Source organism: Solenopsis invicta, chromosome 14 (assembly GCF_016802725.1).
Source record: "Solenopsis invicta isolate M01_SB chromosome 14, UNIL_Sinv_3.0, whole genome shotgun sequence".
NCBI lineage: Eukaryota > Metazoa > Arthropoda > Insecta > Hymenoptera > Formicidae > Solenopsis > Solenopsis invicta.
In genome coordinates this window covers 18,857,446-18,878,673 of record NC_052677.1, presented here as the reverse complement: position 1 = coordinate 18,878,673, position 21,228 = coordinate 18,857,446, and the positions used below count along the sequence as shown (strand labels likewise).

Below are 21,228 nucleotides of genomic sequence, written 5' to 3'. Positions count from 1 at the left end.
AATTTTGAGAAAAATAATTTTCAACCTTTTAAATTAATAACATTTATAAGTAATAATCGAATGCCAAAGTAAAATTGTGGTAAAATATATAGATAAATAATTATGCGTTTTACTACATTATAACTTGTTGGTTAGTTCGCTTAGCCTAGTTAGCGGATAAAGCGAGTGCTCGCAAATGGCTGAATATACGATGCTCCAAATTCGTCAATCGCATTTGCGAAAAGAATAAAGTGTCCCGAAAAGCCGGAATGGTAAAGTTGAATAATCGCAAAGTTTTTCCTTTAATCTAGCCAATGCGGCCTCTCTTGCCTCTCGTTCTCTTAAAAAACTTGCTGCTCCTTTCAACGCGGGATGCGGAGTGAGTGGTTTCGACTATTTAATAAAATCTTTTATGGATTTGTGCGGCGTTGCTGCGCTACGGATCAAAAACTTGGAATTTCTCCGTGTTGACAATTTTTTGAGAATTGCTTTCTCGTAGTTTTCCATCAGGAACAAACTACTACCTTAAGAGAGATTGAACTGTATACTGAATCTTCTAACAAGAACCTTTCTATCTAAGTGGCTCGCGACTTTTCCAAAGTTTCGCGTATAACGAAGATAAAATTTCGAGATTTATCTCCGAGCTGTATAATGTAAAAAATTCAAGGGTTCTTAAATTCTTAAAGTTATGCGAGTTATGATTCGGAGACACAAGCTATTAAGTATTAACTTTTAAATAATATAAATTTGGGACTTATTGACGAATTATTTCATTTAAGATAAAGTTGCCGAAAAATTTCTTATATTAACGAAAAATTCAAAGTTAGATTGCATTAGAAAATTTTTATTTTGCCACCACAAATTTTTACCCGCATACGAAAAGCTATCGCGCGGGGTGATACATACGGTAGCGTATTTTCCGTTCGCGAAAATCACTTACTCGATGTAGCCGTCAACACCATAATTCCTTATCGGTATGCGGGCCTTCTGTTTGCCAATCGCACCACGTTTCCCAAGTTTGTCACCGAGAGAGAGAACGTGGGTATTATAGTGATCGTGACTTGTCATGGCGTATCTCCTATGGAATTGACGTCAGTGGGGCAGTCATTAATTTAATTGGGTTATTAATTCTGAGAACAAGCGCAATAATTATCTTCTCGCAAGATGTTGAAAATCGCTCTGTAAAATAGATGTATATAATTTTCTACGTTTGATGGAATTATTCATTTTACATTCGCGGACAAAAAGTGATTATCCAATTTCCAATGCCTCATATTAAACGCTTGCGATTAAACAGCATTCGATTATTATTCGTGACTGATGATTTGTATTCGCGAAAGCGTAGGAGCACCGGCTGAACGAAAATATGAGGCGCGATATTAATTCTGAGCAATTACCTCTCACTTTTCGTGACCAATGAAAATCTGATTTAATCCAGTTTCCATGTAAATACGTATTACTTGCGCATTACGCACGAGCAAATTGCTCCGTTCGATCGTGAATAAAATCTTCATTTTTCTCAGTTATCGTGCGCCACATCTATCATATAACATACCCCTTTTCACAATAATATAACTTGTAATTGGCTGTATGTATGTGTGCGCACACAGAAAAAATATTAATTCTACTGCTAGAAAAAGCGATTATTCAATTTATATTTTTTCTTCTAAATAACGATTATCTGTAACAATGAATATTTTTTTAATAATTAATCCTAAAATAGATTTATCACAAATTTTAAAAACTCATTATCATATATCTATAAAAAGAATTTATACTCTCTCTTTTTTTTTATATTCTCTTTCGAAGAATATTATAAAATTTGTTGAAGAAAAGTCAGAATATAATAAGCAAATCAAATTTTTGTTTTAACTTAACTTAATTACTTGATTGAAGTATTATTAGATTACTAGGACTAAGAACGTATTTTGAATAATTTAGATACTTGTGATCAACTTATGATTTGCAAACATAAACTTATAAAATATTTTAAATAAATAATATTTGTTTATATAACTCAAGTAACTTATAATATGTATTTTTCTGTATGTACATAGAAGTTTACTTTAAGTTTACTTTATTGCTTGTTTCAAATAAATGATGAGTTTATTTTAAAACTATTAACAACAAAATTTTTTTATAAAGATAATCGTTATTTTGAAAGAAGAAAACTAAGAATTGGACAATCGCTTTTCTTAGTGTAAGAATGATATTTTTTTTGTGCGTTTGTGTACTTTATACAATCTTTAAAATATTAAGGCAGTATATCGATTTTTTTTAAGTCATATTGATTAATTAAATTTATATTATTATCTTTATTTTTATCTTTTAATCACTCTATTACGAATATACATACACATTGTGCGCATCACAAATGTGTGAAATGTATTGTTGCGATCTCTCAGTAACCTTCTTTGAGTTCGCGATATCGGTTCGCAATCTCGATCTTCTCTTTTCGAGAGAGAGAGAGAGAGAGAGAGAGAGAGAGAGAGAGGAGATGTGGAGGGCATATCTATCTCCCTAGTAGTCAAAGCGTACTCGAGTGACGCGCGAATCGCCTGGAAGATCGCTGGTGTAGTGTTGTTTCTGTCGCCGGTTGATGCTGCTGTTGGGCGAATGTATAACGCCGGCACGTCACGTCGCCGGAAACTGGGTTCTATCGATTTCGTATCAGTTTCTGGCATCTCTTGCGGGATATTCACACAACTGCACACGAGTTTGCACGTACGCACGCATGCCCGCACGCATCGCTAGAAACGTGCAGCCATCATACGTGTTCATATGAAGGTACATATGATAACTGCACGTACACACACACACACGCACGCGCGCGCGCACACACACACACACACACACACACACACACTCTCTCTCTCTCTCTCTCTCTCTCTCTCTCTCTCTCTCTCTCTCTATGTTAGGGAAGAGGTGATAAAGCAAAGTGGAGAGGGAGTAATAGCGAGAGAGTAATGGGTGAGGCCCTACTCTTCGACTTGGAGCGCCCTAAAGCCTCCCTAACGTCGCGCCGTCTACAATTCAGCTATGAGTCGGGTGCTCGACTATTGTACTCGGCAGTCTTATGTAGGTCGTCTCAGATCAATCGTATATCGCGAACTATTAAATAACGAGGATGTCATGAATCGGAAACGACGAAAACGTCGAGGATCCTAATTAGATCATTAATGATTTTTCAGAATATAAATAATTAAAAAAACCCTTTGGGCGTTTATGAACGGATGAAAACAATAAAATAAAAATCGTTTTAGCACAACGCAATATTCCACCTATATTGTTCCTTCTAACAAGAATTTGTATAACTCAAATCTTAACTAAATAAAAATTAATAGAAATGAAATATATGAGAATCATAATTGTTTAATTTTTACCAAGAAGAAAATCAATTTCGTACATTATTAGATTAAAAAAATATAAGGATAAAGTGATATCTCTCACAAGGGGGTCACAGTGGGACGACAGTGAAAGAGAAATGCGAAGGGTCGTAGGTTCGTGAAAGCCTTCTCATGTGGCGAGGCTAAATTGAGGATTTCGTCGAAGGCGTTCGTAATCAGTAAGCAGGCATGGAGTCGTAAGATAGACTTACCTGAGCCGACGGAAAATGTCATTATCAGGCTCGGTGTCTCGTGAAACCGATTCGAATCGGCGCTCGTTACGACGCTCCCGGCCCCAGGACGGATGGATACTCGACCTCGTTGAAAGGATTTCGAGGGCGTCCTTTCAGACCAGCGATCCTTAATTAATCTGGAAATCGAATCAAGGAGAGGAAGGAGAGTCACAGAGTCGGCGTGCCGATAGATCGGATCGGAAGGGTGAGGGAGAGGGAGAGTTCCGTTTGGTGAATTCGAGACGGTTTATGTGACCGCCCTACTCTTTCGACGGTTCCCTCGAGAAGATCGCTCCAGCGAGAATCCTCTCGCTAATTTCTTCGTTTATTGTTTACCCCCGTTCCTCTCAATTACTCTTTGACGTCTTAAACTGCTCTTATCTTACCGGTCTTTGTTACTTACGCAAATTATGTATATCGAGTCGTGCCGACTCTTCTCCGTTGTGCAAACGCTGGTAAAGGGAACCATTGAATCACGAGAGCCTCGAATAGCCCCGAACGTTGCTCCTGCCGCATGTATCGACTCACTCTGTCGTACATACGATAACGATCGCGATATGTTTATATACGCGTTGTAATTAACGTTCGATGAAATCGTTGTGCTAAGAAGGGCGGTCTGGCTCGCGAGAAATGTACCAACCAGGTTGATTAAATCATTGTTTTATTACTGCAATCACTTCGACGATAACGACCAACGCTTTGGATCGTGTAAAATTGCGGAACAAAAGCGCCGTATTCCTTACTTCACACGTGGAATCTCTCGCATGCCTCGCTGAGGAAGATCGGATGATGTGGAGAATATAGTCGAATTAACCACATACTTATACTACGTACGTAGCCGACGTCGAGCCGTACTTAGGATTACGACTCGTACACACTTATCTTGCTTAAAACTATATTTTTCTGGTCTGACGAATGATAGATATATATTTCTCGGACGCGACGTTTCCATCCGCGTTATTCTTCCATCCCGGAAAACCCGCGAATCTCGATATATCTCGCGTTACTTTCATCGTGTTCCCCATCATCCTTCGCAGTCCTTCCGTCCGGTTAATTATACACGACAATTTGTAATGCTAATTCACAATTATACACTATGTACAATCGCTGTGCGCCCGCCGTACCCGACCTACTTTACGTAGTGCTGTATTGCTACCTCCGACTTATATACGATATACGGGGTGTTCTAAACACTGTGTACACATGCTGAGCGAAATGTGTATGAATCGCGCGAAAAATTTGGGACGCACCGAAATGTGTATCTCGTACTCGATTGACACGTAGAGAAAAGCCGATGCTGACGATACGCGATACGTTTTCCTGATCGCGAGAACGCGTAGAGACTAAGTAGCACACATTTTAAAGGTATCTCAGCGTCGTCGATCGGGTTAGCGCTAGAGATTAAACGCGCAGGAGTCTATCGTAATGAATCACATGAATCACGATTATAGTCCAGCGAGTCAGAAACGGAAAGAGCTCCATGTTCGACCTCGAGCCCGATTTAGGGGGTTCTTGAGCGAGACGTTGATTGCTGGCGGCGAGGGCGACAAACTCGATAGTTTTGAGTGGCTGGAAATTTGCGATTCCTGGTAGTGTCGACTGACAGACCACTGTCAGACTGCCACTTGAAAAATGCTCCCGTTCCAGTCGTATCGTTAAGCCCAGCCGCGTCGTGGAGACCAGCCTCCCGTCTATGTTGCCACCTCCCCGCAAGTCTTTAGTAGAGGCTCTGTTTACCTGTTAACAATCAGCCACAGAGTTTGAAGAGTTTAAAACTGTAATTTGCAAAGTGCATATTTTAAATAACTTTAGGATTTATGCAACAGCCGCGTGTTACCGAGACATACGTATCTAATATGGAAAGTTGAAAAAGATTTAATTTCAACGCAGATTTAATTTCGACTGTAAATTTAATCTTCGAATCTCGTGAAAAAAATTATAATAATTTTAAAGCGTTGTCTGTTATACCAATTTTTTCGTTTGAATTATGATTTATGTATGTTGTGCGAACAACATATTTTTTTCAACGTTATCTCTTGAAAATCAGTCACTGAATTTGAAGAGTTTAAAACTCTAATTTGCAAGAGATAACTAATATGGAATACTGAAAAAGATTACAACAAAAGATTTAAATTTCGATTTTCGACCGCAAATTTAATCTTTAATCTTTGATGAAATTTAATCTCGTGAAAGAAATTATTCTAAAGCGTCGTCTATTATACCAATTTTGTCTGATTGTGAGGTATGATTTATATTGTACGAACAGTATATTTTTATCAGCGTTTATCTCTTGAAAATTAGACACTGAATTTGAAGAGTTTAAAATTAAACTGTAGTTTGCCAAGTCAATGTTTTAAGTAACAGCGGTAGGATTTAAGCAATATTCACATGTTACTCAGGTAACCAATGTAGAAAATTGAAAAAAATTTCAACGAAAGATTTAATTTCGGTTCTTCGACTGTAAATTTTAATCTAGTTTTCCTGAAAGAAATAGTAATGGCTCCAACACGTTGTCTGTTATATCAATTTTGTTTGAATTACAATTTTTATTGCACAGCATATTTTTATCAGCGTTCCGCAATCCCGTTGTGTTTTCGCGTTTATTCCCGAGGAATTAATTTGTGGCTCGTAGCTTTGTATTTATTGAGACTTGAACGTGCGGCCGGTCGGCGAGAGAAATAAAAATGCCCACGTAAACTGGCCTCGCTTGACAAATTGTCGTTGAATAAACCGAGCAGTGCAGTGCCTCCCCACGAATGACGTGAGCAACGTAGCATTGAATAATGGGAGTTATGTGGTTCCTAGTTCGCCATGCCCGCTTAACAGCCCGCGGAAGTGAGCTTTGGATTACGTTGCGCGATTAATTACGAAATTTTCGCTCGTTTCGTGTGTCTGCCGGCGCTGCAGAGATGCCCATAAAGTAGCTAGATAATATTTCGGGGGTAAGTGTTCCTTCGCGCGCGCGCGCGCGCGCTATTAATTTTATATGAAAATATATCAATAAGTTTATCAAGTCAACGAGTCAAGTTGTCGAACTAAGGATTTCTAAAACTGAAAAAAATAAATTACTTTAGATAAACAAAAAAGTTATTTTTTATTTAGATATAAATAATTCGCAGAGCGAATGAGAAAGTTGAATCCTGCTGTTCTGTTTAAAACTATTTGACTCAAAATCTATTTTAATGTTTAATTAATATTTTATTAAAAGAAAAGCTTTTTTTCCGTGACATTTAATGATTAAATTTGTTGGTTATTTTAAGATTTATTTGCTATGAAAATTTTATTTTTTATACCTTTTTTAACACACTAATTCAAACGATATGATTGTATAGTAAATTCGAGCATAACGGCAGAGTTAAAAACGTCATGCCTCACATGCACCATGTACAGAATCTCGGAAGTTCATCCGATCGTCTTTTCGAACTCCTGTGATCTCTCGAAAATTTAACTGACGTAGCTCTCACTCGAACATCATCGACTTACTTCTTCATCGTTTAAGATGAACGTTAAAACTGCCGGGGGGTAACTCAAGCCCGACGTGCACTCCGCTTGGAGGATCTCGCCGATTTTGTAAGAAGGTCGCAACCCCTCGAGTACCGGAGCACTTTTAGGTGGCACAGCCACGCTCATGTTCGCCTCTCTGTAATCTGTTTCAAAACTCGGCGCTTCGGATGACACCTCGCAGCCGTAAGATCCCGCCAGGTCGACTTTACCTATGATATCAAGTGAGAGAAAAAAATGTGTCAAATATAACGGCATAAGCTTAAAAGCAGCGAAAAACACTTGTTTTTATTTTACGAATAGGATTCAAACATATGACACAATTTTGAACGATATAAAATTTTCGAGGTTTAAGTTTAGTAATTCCGATTTTATTGTACGGTGTCAACAGTCATTTGTCCGTTACACTGCTCGAAAGCTCTTCTTTTTTATCAGAGAAATCTCTTCTTTATGTTCTTTTTTATATTCTCTTCTTTATGTTACAATTTCGAACATGAAATGTTTAGGTACAAATCGAAACACAATACAATTTTAAATGGTGTTTACACGGAAAGAACGGTTTTGCTGAAGTATTTAAAAACTGCTTCTGTTCAGTGCCTACATTTCAATGACAGAAAAGAAAATGACAAAAAGAGAAATAATAATATTTATTATTTGCTGCGTGAAAAGAGTGGTTTTGTTAAAATATTTAAAAATTTTCCTAAATACAGATTTGAAAGTAATTTTATTAGATTGCATCCAATTAATTATGTAGGACGATCAAGTCTTGATTAGCGAGACTGCAAATAGTTTTGACATTTTAACAATTAATTTGAATGTCCTATAGTATTATTTTGGTGGCCTGATAAAATTATTTTTGGATCTGTGTCTATATAAATTTTTACTCTAGCAAATTGTTTTTTCCATGTACCTAGTAGATAATATTATTTTTTTTTGTTACTGTCATTCTGAAATAAAGGCAATGAAAACAGTTTATTTGTGGAAAATATTAGCGACACAAAAGCTTTAGAATTGTACTTAATGTGGTATATTTTCGAACTTTTTTCTCAGATAAAAATCACGATTTTGACTGTATCAATTATCAACAACAATTTTCTTTTCTACATTCAAATTTTAAACTTTTTAATTACAGAATTTAAATGTTTGATTGTATTTTGTGTTTAAAAATTAAAATGTATGTTAAAAGTTTGAAATTGTAGCATCTTCCAATACTATAAACGATGATGAAACGCGGTACACGAGTTTTCTAAGGATCAAGTTACTGTCTTCAAACCTCTAAGGGGAGATAGTAGATTGAAAACTTTGAAAAAATCGATTTTTTATTTTTTGCATTTCTTTAAAGTATTAAGATGTCTCAAATGTGTAAATTAACTTTTATTCAAATACGATAAAAATTTACAAAATTACAGACTTGTAAATCGTAGTGTTACTTAGTTGCCGCTGATAAAAATAACAAATAATTAATCGACAAACTGGCAAATGTTTATTAACTTTGACGCTTCTATCTCCCCTTAAATCATTAAATCTTCGATATTAACTTTAATTTCTATAATAATCTACATGTCGAAATTGCGACCTTTTAAAGAAACGATTAAAATTGTACGTGTGAGATTAATCTTTCACGCGAGAAATATAACAGTGAAAGCAATTTTGTTCTCTAATTTTTGCTTGTAAATTGATGTTGCGTACCTTTGCGGGTGGTCGGGCCTAGAAGCGTCACTTGTTTCTGATCACTTTGATTAAGATCGATGTAGAGTCCGCTGATATTCTGAGGTCGCTTGGGCGTCGGTGATCCCGGCATGAATCTAAAGATCTCCTGGCCGTCTTTGTTCCACGTTACCGAATACAGCTCTTTGCCACCAAGATCGTATTCGCATCTGAGTGGAATGCTTTCCCACCTTGGATCGGCGATAGTGGGTACGATCAGTTTTTGTATTTCCAACCCAGCGACACCTGTGCAATAAAAAGCACGATTTTCTAATTCCGTTTAAATATCAAATAATATAAACGTATTACATATTTATAATAACGTTTAATACTTTGTAATACATTATACGCTGTTATAATATAAATCTTTAAATAATGTTAAATTAATTTACACTACAAAACCCTGTAAAATAAATGTATTTATAAATAAATGTAAATTTTGCTAATAGAATTTAATAATTAGATTAACATTGAAATATTAGTAACAAAATTTTCTGTTTTATTTCACAATATTTCTCACGCTGATATAGATCCCAGAATTGTACTACCGATAATACAATGAAACAATTCAAATAATTGAATTGGCTAATTATTAAAGATCATTCCGATGTTGAAATATCTATTCTCGAAAAGTCTCTGTAAATACAGTTTCAGTGAAAAATTTTGATTGTGCAATGAAAATCTCAGCGGGAAATGGTTCCGCGCTAGTTGACATACGCGCATTAATTTATTTAACATGCATCCACGGGCGATCGGGACAAATACAATGGTAATTAAAAATATTCGATCAACCGAACGCAATTGAGCGCTCCAAAGCGGCCTGAAATTTAAAGTGGTCGCGAGAGCCAATTATTATTATGTGCAAACCTCTTCAGAGTGCAAACAAAAAATTCACCCGCACCCATTCTATCGTCGATAATGTGTACAAGTTTACAAAGGTTGCGCTGACATTCTCTGCATTAAATGATGCATAAGTGATAACAATTTTATATAATTGAAACTGTGATAACAAACAAAATTGTAAAATTGTCATTTCCAAAAGAAATTAATTCAAAAGTATTTTTACTATATTTTATCTTAAATCAGATTAATTGCGATTATTTGTAAAATTTTCTTGTAAATTTGTAGCTCTTTCTACGACTTTATTGTTGGCACTTGTTCGTTTGATGCTTGCAATCATTCTGAATTAATTACGCTGTCACATTTGATTAGTCATGTGGGTTGTTATATGTATGTTAAGTGAAAACTCACTCGCGAAGAAATATATATGTGTTGAAAGTTATTTTCTCTCGTGACCTCCTTCAAGATTCATCAAGCAATTGGCTGTATTGTATCGTCTGTTATGGATTACTATTATATTATTTAGTATGCGTCACAAGTGCATTAATATTATTTATTTTTATTTTTTATACAATCTGAAATTCTAAGACAGTTTTGCTATCATATCATAGAATATAGTATAAAATATATCAAAACTTTTCATTTTAAGTTTGTACACTGGTTTATTTAAAGGCCACGATGATTGTCACAATGACATTAGAAACATATCAAAAATTAGGACGAAGAACAATTAAAAAAATAAAATCGGTGAATATACCGAAAAAATTACATTTTTAACTTGAGAATTTTCCTCTTGTAAAATATATCTTAGTTCTTAGTTTCAAGGATATTTTGGAAAAGAAGAATATATTCTCTTATTGATTACGAATATACATATGTGTTGAGAGGGGCGGGGGGGAGGGGGTTGCAAAGATATAATCCTCTTATTCCAAGAATACAATTTTTTCGATGTAATTTTCTTTCTGTGCGTCAACACGTACAAAACTGTAGTTTCACAGTCACATAACATTTATCGATTTATTTTGAGTATCCTATTTTGATAACGTTCAGTTTTATGGCGCATCGATGTTTTACACTTTGCTTCGAACATCGTTACGTGTTTTTCTGTTAAACAAAAAAAAAAATGGGACCACAAAAACCAAAATACGTCGAATTGGAAGTTTTATATCGAACGATGTTTTACATTTTTGGGTATCCGGCTCAGTGATGCATCCCACATTTATAGCTACTCTCTAATAGCTTTTCACTAATTTACGTGGACATTGAAGGCCGCCTTTCTCCACGTGTGTACGGTGCGATTGTTTTTCCTTTCAGTCGAGAGTTTCAGTCTGGTTAACAAGTGGTTTCGCGGCGGTTTGACCATTCGTTTCGCGGAACAATAACGGGTCTTTTTAAATAATTCGGCTTTTCAGGGCTTTGTGTTGCGCGTAAGCAGTAGTTAGCTGAAGGGAACACAATAGAGCCACGCAGACCCTTTTGACTCTGTCCTGTTAGTTCGCAGGATACGCAGGACCGATCAGGCCACGGGTACGGCTGGTTTCAAAGTGCAAACTCCAGAGCGAAACCGCGGCTCCCTATACTTCTTTCCCGCGCGTGCCTCTGATACGAAGTGCTCGCCTCGCATTGAGTAAAGTACATTGTACAGTATCGGGATACAAATGTTCCCGACGTGCTTTACATTCTGAGGACATACATATTGAACGGTGCATCGAATACGCAAATACGCAAAACTACCAGTATGTTAATGACAAACAAGTAAACTGATACGACACGATTGATATTAGCGTACAAACATGTGCATAAACATGTTATTTATTATTGCAGATATATATTTCCTAAAACCGCTAATTTACCATACATAAATGAAAACGGTCGTTTAACACGGTCGTTAATTTTCGACTGTCTGTGTTACAGGTAGGAGGGAATAATGATTTGGAACGAGACGATCGACTGCTGATCCAGCGTTGGCTAATTCGAATTGTCGACCAGCCGGGCTGACTCGCGTGTTCCGAAGGTACGTTATCACGGCGCACAATCAAGTGGTCCGCAGTCCTTGTCCCGAGCCTATGTGTGTTCTTCCGTTTGTGAACACGCCGTCTTCTCTCTCTCTCTCTCTCTCTCTCTCTCTCTCTCTCTCTCTCACAAGCCAATTAAACTGGCAATTAGTTTAATAATTAGCGATTTAATTAATATGCCAAGCGACAGGACGAATGGACGGACGAACGGACTGACCGACTGACTGACGGACGGACGGACGGACGGAGATCGGCTCTCGAGACAATGGCGAGAGAGCCCATCTTGGGGTCGATGTACCGTCGAGGGCCGTCGTACTTGTACCCTGATTAAAGACTCCCACGCGTATCAGGGAATCCCGAAGGATCAGAGCGGCGGGATTCCTTTGAAGTTGGAGGATTGATTCGCCTCGTCGCGGATTCGAATACAGTCAGGACACGGGGCTTCCTTATTCGCCGTACCGTTGATCAAATGCAAAGCCGATACTTTGAATTTTATTCCATGCTGTATCTGGCGAGGGTCTAATTTTCCCTAACTCTTTTTCCCCTCTTTCTTTTGCAATGATTTTATCATTACGCGTTGATTGTTCAAGATAAATAATTTTACTGCTATAATCATTTTATTCAATTTTTGCGTATTAGACTGATAAACAATACAGTGAAAAACTTAAAATGCTTTATATTTTTCTATACATATTTTATTTGTTTTGAAATTGATACCATTTTGAAGCATTAATTTAATATATTTTTAAATACATTTCTTAAACAAATTTATTTTGAATAAAAATATATTTTATATAAAATAAATATATTTTTAATTCAAACAAACACAAGCTTTCGTTTTACAACCAAGCCCGTATAATTTTATACATACATATATATATTTTTTTTTGTTTAAATAAATTTTGTAAAACTCGAGTTTTATTCCATTCCGCGCATTTACCATTTTATACAATACGTCGTGATTTTCCAAATATTGCATGGGAAACTAAAGGCGGCAGCAGTGATTTATTATAAATAATTTATGATTCGGAATGCCATTTATTTTCCGACTGATATTATTTCTCGGTATGTGCGCCTTCTCGCCCGCAGCTGTGCGAGCTTACAATTCAGGCTTACGGGCGCAACAGCTTCCGATGCATCGAACGCGGCCAAGTTTTCCTTATTCATTGCACGGTTGATCAAATGCAAAGCCGATACCTCGAGTTTCATTCCATTCCGCGCGTTTTACACCAGCGGCGAATAAAAAGTTCCAACGATTCATCGTCTCTCGCGTTTCCTCGCCCTTCGTAAGTATAACGATGAAAATTGTATCTGTCCTTTATGTCTTAGCATATCTCATTGACAGCGTTATGCAAACTTTTCATAAAGAATACATTTTGAAGAATAACAGCCAGAGAAAGAGGATAGAAATGTATTCCGCATTATAAATTGATATATAAAAGAAAGAATTAAAGTACGTTATGCTATTCAGTTACACACGCAATTCTTTAATAGAATTAAAAATATTGTATATTACAAGAAAGTCGTCATTATTCGCACCCCATTTTGTTTTTAAATAATATTTCTTAAACAAAAATTAAAAATGAAAACATTCTATTCTGATATATTGTATTAATTATTTTGTAATACAAAATACTAAAAAAAAAAATCGATTCTTTTATTAATAACATAAACTATTTCGTTAATTATTAGTTATGTATTTTTTCCGCGTTCATGCGATAACTGTAAGTATTCCGCACAATTTGCAATAAAATCTGTATCGATCGGACAAAAAGTAGTCTAATTATTGCTGCAAAATGAGTACGTTTAAGAAACATACTACTATATATGTATTTATATCAGTAATTTTATAGTAAAAAGAATATTTTCCTACTCCTCGTATAATATACAAATATTACTTAAAATTTTGTTTTGGAACATTCATCCGGTTAAAAAAAGAAAATTAGCAAAAATAAATATGAAATTGAGGCATTTTGATCTTCCAGTCCCTTTAACAATATAAATTCTGAAATTCGCATTTTCTTATAATATCGATAACGCCACGATATTCCACGTGTCGAAAATAAATAGCCCGGCGCAATAACCGGTGCATTAGTCACGGTGGACGCGTTATTGTTTGCCCTTTGTGCCTTTCGTTTTTCTCCGGTCGCGGGACACCGGCTGCGTTTCTGGCTGTCGCGAGCAACAGTTTCCGGCAGCACAGGGTACACAGGCGTCCCAATTCGCGCGAGTCGCGCGGCAAACGCGACAAACTATCGCGCCGCGTTAATCGCGTTATTTGCCCGCTAATTAAGCACGCGCGATAAATTTGGCGCTCGGGCGGGAGGTGGCGTGTTTATTTGTACGGTTGCCGCGCGCGTCCATATATCGATACGTTTTGCACGTGATTCTTTTTTGCAGCTCGTTGGGCGGCGAGTAACGATCGCAACTGAACGTATTTGTACTCGATCCGCCCTTCCTCTCTTTCTCCCTCTCTTTTTCTTTGTCTCAGATCTTTTTTTTCTTTTCAAAGATACAGTGTTATTACAAAATCGAGAGTTCGGGAAGGATACATTTCTAGTTAAAAGGACTTATGTACGCATCGCGATTTATGAAAACCGCTCTCCGAGGCGCGCCACGTTTCATCCTATCTACGTAGCACGATAAAACGCTCAATTTTGGGAAATTTCTTGCGAGATGTTAACAGCAGGTGCAGCCGCTGCGAGTTAATTCGAGCTCTTTCTCACTTTCTCTCTCTCTCTCGCTTTGTTCGGTTTTGAAACGATTCGTTTCAGTGGAAACTATTTATTTGCGTGAGAGTTGAGATAGCAGTAAATTTTCGCTCTCGTAATTCGAGTTATCATTCTTTCATAACGAGACTATTAACCCTATTAAGTCCTAAGACATGTCATTCCCAGCGTTTTGAGATATTACTTTAAATTTTTACAAGAAACGTTTGGCAATCCGCATATTCAAAAAATTCTGAAACTTTGTGTACAAATAGAGGAGTTCTTCCGTAACACAAAAATACTTTTGTTTGTGCCCGTTTTCAGTTTTAGGGGGTAAAACACCCTTTTGAAAGAATCGGTTTTTTTTCTTTCCAAGCAAATATCGTCGAACTAGACCTATAAGAGATAGAAAAAAGTTCTGATTTAAATAATAATTAATAATTAAAAAAAAAATTTTTTTTAACGTTATTGTTATAGAGTACTTTTCGAATCATTCAACTTTCATTTAGAACATTTTTTTCTATCTTTTATAGTTTCGACGATATTCGCTTGGAAAGAAAGAAACCGATTTTTTCGAAAGGGTGTTTTACTCCCTAAAACTGAAAACGGACACAAACATAAAATATTTTTGTGTTATAGAAGAACTCTTTTATTTGTACACAAAGTTTCAAAATTTTTTGAATATGCGAATTGTCACACGTTCCTTGTTAGCTTCAGAATAATTCATTGTTCTAATGAAACATGTTACATGAATTAGATACGAATGTATAAAATATTTGGTGTATCATTACATGCACTGTCCGATTAACAATAGCAAACTAATAAAAACTTATATAAAATGCCTAAATAAAAAATTTGCATGAACGTACAGCGTGGAACAAAACTGCGACAAGAGTTGCTGTTAATTGCTTGCATTTAATTTCGGTTACTCGTTTATTCATGAAAATCGATCGTTCGTCGTACCTTTAATTAGCCAGCGTACAATCAAGGAAAGAACGGCGATATGGAATTTAAAAACAACACGTTGCACGCAATTACGTGGTCAATTATTACACCGCACAATTAGTAATCCTTTTCAAAACTCATGTTTTGTATTTGGATTAAACGTAAACATTTTAAAATATTTGACACTTTAAAATATAGTAGCAGTTATTTTTTATTATACGTAGCAAATTGTTATGATAGAAAAAACATGATCTTCAGTGTTTTACAATTTGAGAGAAAATTTCCTATTTTGGAGAGTTTGTAAACTTTTGAGGGGAATAAAGAAAAAGGGAAAAGAGACTAGGAGAAAATTAACAATATCGACAAAGCAATAGAAAGCGCTTAAAAAAAAAAGATTAATTCTTTTTTTTTAAGAGATGTTTGTTTTTTATCGTTTTTTATTGTTTGTTCTTAATATCTACTAAAAATACATAAATTTTTTATATATAAAAATTTAAATATAATTAAACACACTTTGCGTTGAATAAATTTTCTTTTTATGGGTGAAAACAGCACCAAAGGATGATGACGTTAAACTAATTATAAAGAAGTAAAATAAATGATTTGAATATAGGATTTTCGACATTCTTTATCAAAATTAGAATTTGGATGTGAGCTATTCTTGAACTAATAAAATCTGGGTTAACAAATTTGTTTTATGTGAGGGAAAATACGAGGAAAATTCAAAATAGAGCGTGAAAAGAGAGATTTTGAAGGAGTACAAAGGAAATTTTATACTCTCATAAAAACACATGATCTTGCAATCCTTTTTCTTCGCTTTTTACTATTTTGTCGAGATTTTCGTAAATGCATCGCATTAAGACTGCCATGTAATATTAAGCTCAAAGGAAAATGTAAGAAGATTAAAATTCATCGAACAAGATACACAGAGCTGTGTATACGAATGATTTCGTATGTAGCTCGTTTCTGAAGACACTAATATCCTCGCTCGCGCTACTTAACACCGCGACATACATATGTAGTCTTCTTCAAAGGATGCTGGGAGAGGAGGGGGAGGGTTGATTAACACAAATTGCTTGAAAATTCAAGAGCGGTTGGGAAGACGGCTGGACCGTTTTACGAGATGTGGGCAGGTCGGGAAGTCAAATGACCAGTAACCAGCTCGAGTTCTTCGCCGACGAAAGTCCGCCGCCGGAGAGTCCGTCGCTCCGTTGCTCCGTCGTCGAGCTTAAGTGACTCATACGTGTTCACATACACACACGTACATACACCCTACATTTCGCTCACGCGAGTAACGCTCCTTTCCACACGCGTGCGACGCATTTAATAGTGCTCCCACGCAGCGCGCACTCTCGCAATCAGTTTGGGTAATCTTAAACGTCGGGGCTGGCTTTATCGCATATGCATATTCACTACCGGCACGATAAGCATGTATATTAAAGCTCCCCCCATGCCACACTCCTATCGGCAAAATGAATACCTATGCGACTACACCAAACTATCATGTGTTACACGATACGTTCACGTAACGAGCGTGTTGATTTTGCTAGACGTATGCGGTTGCCTCGAGACCCAGGAAAGATAAATGACCGATAGAATTAGAAGAATTTGCGTGTACCGCTTATACATCTACTGGGCGTTTTCACATTATCTTAATTCCCGACCGTTAGGCGTCGCGGATGCTTCTCCTCGTTAGAGAAGGAATATATATTCGGGCCATTCTTTCGATGGCGAGAGGGCCGCATTTGAGCTGCGAGCGTTACGGGGAATGCGCGGATGCGGTTAACGACGTAATTGGCCGTTTTAATTGGTCGTATTATTGTTTACTGCGGTTGTGCTATCGAACGAGTCGCGAGGCCGACGACGCGTACCTTCCTCTCTCGGCGCGCAACTCCCCTTCTGTAATAATTATTGCGTCGCGAGCACGCTTACACGCTTACACGCTTACACGCGTAATTCACTCGCCGCCTAGTAAGCCTAGTAACTCGAGCGCTGCACGCACACGCATTTCACTTCGGATCGCGTAGTACACGCGCGCGCCCGAACGGACATCGTAGACGAGACATGTGCGGCCGCAATTGGCTGAAATTAGCGACGACATTGTTCAGTTTACTCTCCATCCCCGCAATTGCCCCGTTAATAGCCGCGGAGAAACCTTTCTTTACGACGCACTCGTTCCATAACACTCGACCGCTCGTCAGCCGGGAGATGGAGAGTCTTTTATTGATGTTCGTCAAAAAGCGCTGCGACTTGAGTGACGTTCCCGTATTGCTTCGTATTTTCTTTGAGAACGTCGTGGAGAACTCTCGAGAGCGCTTCTCGAGAGCCTGGAGAGAGACGTATTATTTATGTGCTTGGCGATTAATGGCTGCTGTAATTTGAAACGAACTGCATATTAAACCAGGATCGGGCGTTAACGCGTAAAATATAATATACTCGTACATTACGTGTGTACAACGTAAACCATGCTTTATGTCCTCCTTATGTCATCCTTTGTACAGTCAAAGCTGTCATCTATGTAAATAATCGTCAATGAATTAAAGAAGCTTCAGATTTCATCAGAAAAAAATATTATTTCACTTAAGCTATTTTTTTAAATAAAAAATAGCTTAAGTGATACGCATTTGGCAACTCTCTTCCCTATTAACAACTTTATACCTTAATTACTTTTAAAAAATACGAATATAGATATACGAAAGATTAATTGAACATTAAATCGGTTAAAATTATGTTTTCTATATTGAACTATCCAATTTATAGTAATTTACATTGCTTGTATTGTCTACATGAAAAAGATTCGTGTAAGCGTGATGTAAACAACACGTGAATAAACCATGTAGATGCAATTTTGAAATTTACGGTACAACCTTGTATATTAAACCTTTAACCGTGTAATCGAATTCGAACCTTCTCGACCCTCTTCGAAAATCTATATATAACTTTATCATATACATTGGGTTGGAAAATTTGTGTCAAATTTAACATATATCGCGTATCTCAAACGATCACTCAAATTTTCGTTTTAAATTGATGTTTAAATTTTCGTTTTAATAAAATGAATATAAAAAGTAACAAATATTGTGTAAAAAATTTAAAAGAACGATAGACACAATTTGCAACAAACAAAATGTGAAAGCATATTTCTCCGATAAAATTACATTTATAACATAATTATTGTCATTATTTATAATATAATAAAGTTACATTGTAAATATAATTGCATTGTATTAATGTTCAATTAACATGTTTTTAATATATTTCCATTTATTTTGGAATCTACGTCTTAAAACTACATTATTTTCATATTATTTGTCCACATATTCATGTATTGTGTTTTTAATACTGAGAAATGTTGTTCATAAAACGTTGTTCAAAAGATGTATTTATAAAGTATTAAACAATACAATCACATTATGTTACATTTAACACTCGGGTATTTGAAAAATTCAACACATTTAATTCAAAAATTTTAGCAAAAACTGGTTTTAATATAAGTTTAAAATAATTTTACTGTCCGGAGGATAAATGTATCTAATTATTATAGATAAATTACTATACATGCATATTTATAGGTATAAATGATACATATGCATTATAAAAGGTAAAACTATTTGTGGATGTTATGGAAGCAAGTTTACGCATCTATTATTTCCATAAAATGACATCTCGTGTTTCATGGAAATTATACAAATCTCTCCGTGTAATATGACATGATCGAATAATTATGATCGCTCGAAGGTCTTTTGGCAACGAATCAATTAGCTCGTACATATGTATGCGCGTAAATCATCTCCAGTGAATCGATGAAAGCATTTTCTCGAGAAATAAAGCGTAACGAGGAGATCGCAGTGAATGGACATATTCTCGCTAAGTACTCGCTAAGTACTCAAACGAGGGCTGAGAGTTCGCCGTTAGGTAACATTCTGTGTTGTTCCAATTGAACAAATAATAACCGAACGCGCGGAATCTGTGTACGGCGGGCAAATTGATTGCTCGTTCAAAAGTGAAATCAGCTAAATTTCGCTCGCTGGATAAACAAAATCAAAACCCGATGGATACCGCGATGGCGAACTCCGTCAAAAGATTGCCCTCAGTTATCGACCCGACAAAACTTTCACGTTTAGAGTATATAGAATTTAGAGTATATAGAGAGAAGAAAGTTATAAAGAAAATTGTAATAAAATAATATTTTCATACGCGTTAATTGGGTGCCATTTTCCACGAACGGAAGTAGTCACGGCGATAGTGATCGATATACAAAGAGAAGAAGTCATCCATACAAGCCGTAAGATATCGTTCGGCCGGGCAGTGCTCGTCGACACGAAAAACGTGAGCAGGATTTAATTCAGAACTAACGACGGAGGATGCGATAAGCAGAGAGAAAGATAGAGTGAGAGAGGGTGGAAGGGGGGGGAGGGAGAGAGAAAGGTGGTGGTCCGATAATTGCTTCTCAAAGCCGGGCTATTCTATGTCGCTCTCGCTCTCGCTCTCCCTGGACCACGGTATTCTAGCCACGGGCTATGCATTAATTCGGGAACGATCCCGCGGGAGGAGTAAGGAATGTCGTTATAGCCGACTCGAGCCACTGCCGTCGTTGTGTGCCTCGTTCCTCCAAGTTCGGATAATTGCTTACGAATTTAGCCGGCGCGGGTGTGCGCGCGCGCCGACCCCATGTAGGTTTTCTTGCTCGGCCGCTGTCGCCGTGATACTGACAGCACGCGGTGGTTACCGCTACGGTCACTACTCTCCCGTTTAGATGGTGCAGCTGCGCCACCCGGCTGAGCGGCGATGCAGGTGCACGAGGAGCTCTGGTGTCCCTCGGGGCGGTCCAAGGGACGCCGCAGTCGAGGAGAGACCTTTGTCGTCCTCCGTGTAAATTAACCATCGGATGTAGATCGGCGGGACGGTATTTATGGTGTCTCTTACCACAGAGCGACCGCATAGTACTAGAGTATGATCCGCATGCTCGCTTTATCAACGAAATCAGAAACGAATTTCACGAAAATTCCAACGGCGATGCAACATCCACACGTGTACGATATACGAACCTATGTCCCTCTATAATATTAATCTGTAATACTTTTTTTTATTAATTTAGGATCGAGATTTTTTCTTGGCTAAAGTATCGAGGCACGATATAATTTTTGTTTTACGCGCATTATAATTTAGGCGTGTACTTGAATGCATTTGGAAAATTTGATTCATATAGAAGAAAAGATGGTATTATAAAGATGCAATGGCCACTCGTATTAATTTTGTTGTTATGACTACAATACTACCTTTTCCTCTATCTATTATAATATAACATAATAATTATATTAACGCTTAAAAATATTTGTTTACTCTGATTTTTATTTGCATCTCTTTTACACATATTCTTAAATTTCATTCTAATTCTATTATATTCTCTTTATGTATATAGAATAAAGTTTTGAGTCACCGAGGTTATTATTAAACCCAACCCTAATCTAGAAGATCAAGAAAGAAGATTGAAATCCACTCTTCTTCAACATTTTCTCATCATTTAATCAAGAAAGATAAAGCGGGCAAATAATACTTTTAAGCGGTAGTGTACTTTCAAAGCGAGTAGGTTAAATATTGCTGGATTTGAAGTTCTCTTGGTCCCGTTTAACAACCTAGTTTCTCGCATTAACTTTAACGTTCCAATGTAATGTACTTTGAATAGAACGTTATGGACGCAACGTCGCCAGTTCGAAAAGTTGAATAAAAATTGATGCCCGAGCAAACGGCGAATCAACTTGCATAAATGATAAGGCGAGATAGGCGGGAGGGACTCGGGGAGGGGGGAATGGGGGAGGGGAAAGAGAGCAAACTTGGACGTCCTCCCTGTTTCGTCTGTTGTGCGAGCGATGGTAGCTCAATGATCACCGTCCTCGCAAATTTCTCCTCTTGC

General features: G+C 36.9%; 2 protein-coding genes across 4 annotated transcripts in view; one reads left to right on the top strand and one right to left on the bottom strand.

The window, feature by feature from the left end:
• The window catches only part of LOC105207769 (dedicator of cytokinesis protein 7), a 109,281-nt gene that overhangs the window by 74,084 nt on the left and 13,969 nt on the right, over positions 1-21,228 (top strand). For all 3 annotated transcript variants that reach the window (XR_005576301.1, XR_005576300.1, XR_005576299.1), the window contains one exon: positions 11,561-11,660. The gene's annotated coding sequence lies outside the window, so the exon portion shown is untranslated. The remainder of the gene's footprint in view (positions 1-11,560; positions 11,661-21,228) is intronic.
• The window catches only part of LOC105207770, a 34,614-nt gene continuing 17,628 nt past the window's right edge, over positions 4,243-21,228 (bottom strand). The window contains exons 2-4 of the mRNA XM_011177411.3: positions 8,789-9,052; positions 7,082-7,311; positions 4,243-5,335 (exon numbers count right to left, since the gene is read on the bottom strand). Of these exons, the coding sequence (XP_011175713.1) occupies positions 5,000-5,335; positions 7,082-7,311; positions 8,789-9,052 (830 nt within the window). The 3' untranslated portion in view covers positions 4,243-4,999. The remainder of the gene's footprint in view (positions 5,336-7,081; positions 7,312-8,788; positions 9,053-21,228) is intronic.